General features: G+C 37.4%; 1 protein-coding gene across 1 annotated transcript; it reads left to right on the forward strand.

Annotated features, from left to right (window-relative positions):
• LOC18778015 lies at positions 711-1,784 on the forward strand. Its single transcript, XM_007209486.2, has one exon. It carries the CDS (start codon positions 833-835, stop codon positions 1,538-1,540), a length of 708 nt encoding a protein of 235 aa, XP_007209548.1. The 5' UTR covers positions 711-832; the 3' UTR covers positions 1,541-1,784.

Consider the following 7,360-nt stretch of genomic DNA (forward strand, 5'->3'; position numbering starts at 1 on the left):
TTTTTTTTGAAATTTGGTTAGAGATACGTTTAGACTAGCGATATTTTTACTTTGTTTATCAATTCTCACCCCAATTAAAATCACAAGAAAGATCATAAGATAGTGATCTTTTTGATATAGTTCAATAATATCTCTAAATTAACATGGTAACTTGTACCTCCATGATCTTTTTGCTAAAGCCCTTCTACTCTCCACACGATGATATTCATAGATTAAAGTAGAAATGATGGGATAATTTTGACTTAGTTGTTTTCCAAAGTCAATTAGCGAGATCCCCTTGGTCAAAAAATCTAGTAACACATACTTTATGAGGAAAAGAATTGCTCAACTCAAAAGGTCAATAAGCACCTACAAAGATACTTACTTTACAAATAATCAATTCATCTTTTCTACCCAATGGGACCCACAATGCAGTTGTCGGCCTACGACCACTCCCATTTTACATTTCTCTCCCCATATTGCACGTGTGAACTGCCACATGGCGTTTCCGTAAATAAGTCAAGAGTGGAGGGCAGCTTTGACAACATAGAGAGACTCCCATTCAAGACCTCTACCTCTATCTACCGGTTCCATTTAAAGCCCAAAACGCGGGCGTTCCGTCCACCAAGGTTTACTAATCGACGCCATAACACGGTATTACCTTAACCCGGGTTAAAATATTAACCGCGGTTAAGTTGTCTCCCCCAATCAAACCCCACCTTTTATAAACCTCAGCCAAAAGGAAGCCACAGAGAGAGGCACACAGAAGAAGAAGCAAAACCACGCAAACCGGAGAGAGAGAAAGTAGAGAGAGAGAGAGAGAGAGAGCAAAGCAAGAATCTCACAACCGGAAATGGCGGCGGCTTACGTGGACGAAGAGGAGGTGTGGAAATGTCCAAAACACCCCTCCAAGCGCCGCAAAAGCGGAATCTGCCCCGTCTGCCTCCGCGAGCGCCTCGTCATCCTCTGCCCCGAATGCGCTAACGTGCGCCCCTGCGGATGCTGCGCTACGGCGACGACGTCGTCTTCTTCCTCGTCGTCGTCCTCTTCCCGGTTTACCGGCGGCGACGGCGTCCGCGTCGCGAAGCTTCTCGAGAGCGAGCCGTCATTCCGGCGGTCCCGATCGGTGGCGATCCCCTTTCTGCGTTCGAGGTCGAGGTTCGTCGGCGGCGGCGGCGTCGGCCATGTGGATTTCGACCGGAGCGAGCCGCATAGCGGCGGCGGTCGGGCGAAAACGCCGTCGTTTTGGTCGTCGATGTTTCGGTCATCTCAGAGGAGCAAGAGAAGCGAGGCAAATGGAGAACACGAAACGACACCGGAGAAGAAAGTAGTGGGAGAAATAGAGGAAGTAGAAGACGCAGATGCTGCGATGAGGAGGAATATGATGAGGAAATCGAGGTCGGTGGCCGTACCGATGATGTCGTCGAATTCCGGCGCTGCCACAGGAGAGAGACCGCCGGCGAAGGGTAGGGGCTGGTATTTTCCGAGTCCGATCAAGGCCTTCCGGCATTCCAAAATTTCGAAGATTGTTTCCGAGCGGTCGCCTGTGTACAGAGGTTAATTATATTTCTCTTGTAAAACAAAAAATATTTTAATTAACACTGAAAAAAAAAACTAATAATTTTAATTTTTCCCCTCTTTTTAATTTTTGAAATTTGAAAGACCCGATTTTGATCTTGCAATGGTAATAATTCGAATGTAACTTGGGATTATGTATTGCAAAGTTGGCAAATTCAGTGATTTGTGATCAATCTGTGCATCCATTAAATTTGTATGCTAAATTTCTGGGTTTGTTTATTTATTTATTTATGTACTTATAGAAATATCGAGCTCCGATGCAGAGGGCGCCTAGCCTACATTTATTTATGATCTTTATTTTTTACCATAAATTATCTCATGCAATTTTTTTCGGCGTTACATTTAGTTGCGGGTAAATTTAACTAACTAAAGAAAAACGTGGGAAGCGGTTTTGGCGCATGATAAGGCTGCTGGCTGGGTTGGATTTCGTTGACAACTTCCAGCCTCGTTGCAAGCCTTGACTGAATTATGGGAACAGTCCAAATTGGAGCCACTTTGGTACACGTGGCAGGTATGTGGATATTGGAAACTAAATATCAACATGGGTAACTAAAGGTAAATAAAACTAGAGGAACCGAACCGAACTGAATCGAACTGGACTCACATAATTGATAACTGACTGAGAGGCTTTGGTATGGGATAAATTGGAATCGTCACCAAATCGCAGGTCCCATTAGAACTGTCACCGAACAGCCAATCATCAGTTACCGACTGTATCAGTATCGGTCAATGATAGTTGGTCGGTTACCACTACTAATTAAAAGGAGTACCAAATTTTAATTACTAAAAGTAAAGGTGTCCAAAAAGAATATTTGCACCTGTAGTGTACTTTCTTTCCAAAACGATAATAGTTGCGTACTTTGTTAGTTGATATGTCTAGTTAGGGAATTTCAGCAAAAACAATAATTTGGGTAAGGGGCCGGAAGGTAAGACTTGGATGAAGGTAGGGCCGGCATATATAGGTGTTATGTGACTTATGTCTCTTCTTAATTTAGTGGTTTAGGGCACATTATGATTTTAGAGGGTGAAAATGTGAGGCTGGCAATTTCCTACATCTTGGAAGGACTTTAAAAAACAAACAAAGATAGAATGTATCTTTTGGGTCTTTTTTTTTTTTTTTGGTGGATGTGATTTATAACGGTAGTAAATGGTTAAACCCTAATTTGGAGGGAAGCATAATTTGTGTCATGCATGGATTTGCCGTCGATTTTAATTTATCCTAACCTTATTTTATGACTAAAGTCAACTCTTAACTTGATTTGTTTAATTTAAATGTGTCATGGGAATGGAAACTAATCCCACCAAAAATCGTATTAATTTATTAATTATATCGTTTTTGGATCAATTCGAAAATAATATTCTAAACTAGATACTTAAGAATAGGACCTCGACCCTTAATTATTTCTAAAGAAAATATATTTCACCTCCTAGAATAAAATCGTATCATTTTATCAAAATTTAAATAATATCATACCAAAAAAAATCGGAGAATAAAGAGAGATTCATAAAAATATCCTATATCTTATACATCCTTCATCATTCAAGATTGTTTTAAAACAAGAATCCACGAAAAAAATTTAGTACGAAAAACTAAAAAATAGGGTTTTTCTTTTAAATAGTTGTGTTTTCTTATTCAACTTAGATAAAGTGTTTTTATACAAGCGATATTAAAGAAGGAGGGAATCGAAACTAGGATTTTGGTGCATAAGTAAATGCTGTTAATCACTTACGCTACAAACCCCTTATACTGAAATAAAGTGTTTAAAGTAACTTTGTATCAATTCTAAAAAGAAAAACACCAAAAGTATAAAGTAGTGCATGGTATTATTGGCTCATTGGGTCATCATGTCAAGAGACCTCAAATAATTCAAAGAAATTTTGTGAAGGGACGTTTGAAAGCAGTGTGAAAGTTTAGTAATAATAGAATCATCATCAACAATATTCAACATCCAACAACAGCAACTTACATATATAATTAATCTTAACTTGAAAATAATGTCCATGACATATCTGTTCTCGTGAATGCAGGATATTGAATGTGCGGCTTATTGTCTGTGAGTTATTAGAAAAGTTTGGTTGGTCCACACAAATAGCCAATGTGACATTTGATTAATTTTTGGAACCATTTCTAATTATTTCTTTAGATTCCTTCAAGGGGTGAGACAATTTTGAAGCAAATGATGAGCCACAAGTTACAATTAATTACACATAGTTTATGTTATTCACGTATATTGTAAAGTACAAAGAACAATACATAAATTAAAATAATTGATAGTGTATATTTTTCTTCTCGTGATATTTTATATAGAATTAGGGTTTTTTGAAGGCCGTTCTCAAAATGAGTTCGGAACTATTGTCTTCATTTCCCATATCTTCTTCATATCTCTCATTTCATTTCTTAACACGTGTCCAACCACTTAACTCTCAATATAACAATATTAACATTAAATAAATTAAATTTTTTAAAACAATCAACTTCCCTCATCTCTCTCTCTCCCTTCCTCCCCCCTCTTTCTCTCTCCTTTCAAACTGATTGTCCAACAATGAAATGAAATTAAGAAAATTTCAAAAATACCATCAAACTTAAAACATAGGCATAGTTTTGACCTAGTAAATGATAGAATTCGGCATAATAAGCCCATATGTTATAGAAAAGCGACAAGTTGCGCTTCTCTCGTCATTGTTTTCTGAAAAATTACTTATCATGAATCCAAATTGGAGCTCTGAACAAAAATCTGCAAAGGTTGATTTTTTATGTTTTTGGACTTGCGATTGTCAAATTGCTCTTCGATCCTTTCAGCCATCTAATATTCCACAACAATTAAGACCAAATGGTCTTGAGCAATAATAACTAATGACTTGAGACCAACATGTCATATTCACTACAAGTTTCGTGTATCTTGAAATGTTAATCATTGCGTCTCGATTAGTGTAACCAGATGTTTTCATCTGGAAGAACCCAAGATTTTACGGCAAGTCTCCAAGGCAAATACATAAATCCTTCTAAGTAACCTTAACCACGTGTTTGCAATATTAATTTGGATTTGAGAATCTGCAAGCACATTCGAACCATTGGATCGACAAAAACAGCACCAATTTTCTATTGAGCCCTGCGAACCTTATCACATGTATAGTAGTTGATCAAATTTAATAAAGGGCAAACAAAGTATTTCTAATTAGAGTTGTGAATACTATATAATGTTTCTCAACATAAATAAATATTCATAAATTATTTGTCGTATTATAAAAATGTACCACACATTCAGATAAGAATAAAGCGGCATTTCTCCGACTAGCACACTAGCAATATAAACCAATCAAACACGCCGGACAAAACAAATGTAATAAAATATTGCAAATTAAAAAACTCCTCTCTACCATTCTAATTCTGGTTTAACAGGAGGATTAGCGTTTTGATTTTGACTAAGTGAATTGTGGTGTTGTTGGTGAGTTGGACTTGGCCAAGCTTGACTTGATCCTTTTGCTAATTAAATCATTAAGAAATAAAGAATCAAAGATTCTGAAATGGTTAGAACAACTGTTAAATCTTCTTCCCATGAACTTAAAGCATTGCTTAATATTTTTTTAATACGCCGCTGTTCGGCGCTCAGCAGTAAAGTGCTTGTGATTGTGGTCCTAGCCATCACGCTGCCAGTGTTTTTGGACCAAGTAAAAGTCTAAAAGAGTGGATATTTGAAACGTCAAGTCTATAAATAAAGAAAAGATTTGAACAGAATTTTTTGACAAATCCTTGTAGCTAATTAGAATATAATACATCTATTCAAAAGGCTTCTGGAAATTGTGTTACTTTAGCGAATGCGACATGTATAGAAAATCTATAAAGTTGTGTCTCTCTGTCCTACATATACAAAATTCAATGAACTACAAAAATAAAATAGAGTGCCAGATTTCTATGGCTACAAACAAGATATTGTGGCAAAAACCCCACCAAAAGATATTGTGGGAGATTCTATGTCCTAATTGTTACATCATATTATATCAGTCATCACTTTGATGCAGGCCACTAATGTTATGTTTATTTATGAATTTTGGTGAAACTTCTGAAACTTTATTAATATCTAAGATTGCAATACGTACACATATACATTTACAGTTTCATTACAAAACTATATATATAAGAGGAACCTTGACTGCAAAGCGGCGAAAAATCTATCTTTGATGAATTAACCTAACTCACATAACAATAGCGTGTCTCGTCTTTTAAAACAATACCATACAGCTATTTTTGACTGTTTGATGATAGTGAGATATCATGTACCTACATTGGCTAAATGGTCTAGAGAAGCATAATAAAGACAATTTGGATTCCAATAGGGTCCCCCACATGGAAGTTACGTGCACTCTAGCAGATAAATGGCACTTTCTCTTGGTTTTTTTTGTTTTTTTTTTTTTCTGGGGGGGGGGGGGGGGGGGGGGCGGCGGGGTGAGGGAGGGTTCTTTATTTAGGGCACATGATGATATCTGTAAGAGGAGAGGAAAACTTGTATGGTTTTGGAAGAGAATCTTGGGTTCCGACATGAGTGAATCAGTTAGTGGCTACAATTCAAAATCCAGAAAAAGTCATAAAAAGAGTTTGACAGAATTCGATCACATACGGATCATTTGTGCAGTGACTATTATAGCTAGCTTGTGAAGAAACAGCCAAGCCAAACCAGTGCATGGGATTAATTGTAGATAATATATATACCTAGCAGACTCCATGTAAGGCAGCCACAACTTTAGCTTTTGCTGCGGTCAGCTGATGGCAGGTACAAGTCTTAGTCTCCATGTGTATGTCCTCATTCCTCAACATCATGCATTATATGTGGGCTACAAGTCTTTTAGGCACATTAATATGAATATTTATGCATAGGTAAAAAAATTAAATAAAGGTACGTTATTAATGTTCTCACAAGCATCAAGGTATCTGTTGGCGTGACTTGTAGACCATTGACTTACTTTCCTTTCACGCCAACAATTCATATTATAATTGTAATTGATTTACTTTAATTCCTTATTTCCTACTATAAATAGAAATATGAATTTATTATTTACTGTATTATAAATATGACCTCATATAAGAAGAAGAATACACAAAAAATTCCCACAAACAAATATTCTCATATTAGGTTTTATATTTTAGCATGGTATCAGAGTGGCGATCTTGGAATTGCTGCCTCTAATTTCAAACCCTCGCCGCTGCTATGGGGGTTGATGATTTTTTTCAACCCTCATGGAGGTAGCACCACCTACTCTTTCTCTCATTTTCAACCAACCATAGCTGAGTTGAGTGTCCATGTGGCTCAGCTCCTACAGATGCAGACTTTGATCCTGAATCAGGATCCTATTTTGATGACCCTGAACTCGATCCTGAATCAGGATCCTATTTTGAAGAGCTTGACCCCGACTTCGATGACGACCCCGACCCCAAATTTGTCTATGATTCAGACTCAGATCTCGACTTTGACTCCAATTCCAGCCCCGACTCAAGCTTAGATCCTGATCCGGATTCCTACTAAACCTGCATCCTATGCATCTTCCGATGCACAGATTATAACTACTCGACTAACGACCACGACACATGGACGAGATATTATGCTTAACCTAAGCCATCTGCACTCACATTGTTGCCATCCTTCTTTCGCTCCTCTGTTCTTTAGTATTTTCGCAATTTTAAGATGGTATAGTGAGTGGAAGTGAGAGTGGTTCGATTAAGGTGGGTTTCTTCTTGGGAAGTTTGTTTTTGGTCTAAACTATGGTTTCTTTTTGAGTTTAAGCTGGGTTTTAAAAAATTTCTAGGGAA

Source organism: Prunus persica, chromosome G5 (assembly GCF_000346465.2).
Source record: "Prunus persica cultivar Lovell chromosome G5, Prunus_persica_NCBIv2, whole genome shotgun sequence".
Classification (NCBI taxonomy): domain Eukaryota; kingdom Viridiplantae; phylum Streptophyta; class Magnoliopsida; order Rosales; family Rosaceae; genus Prunus; species Prunus persica.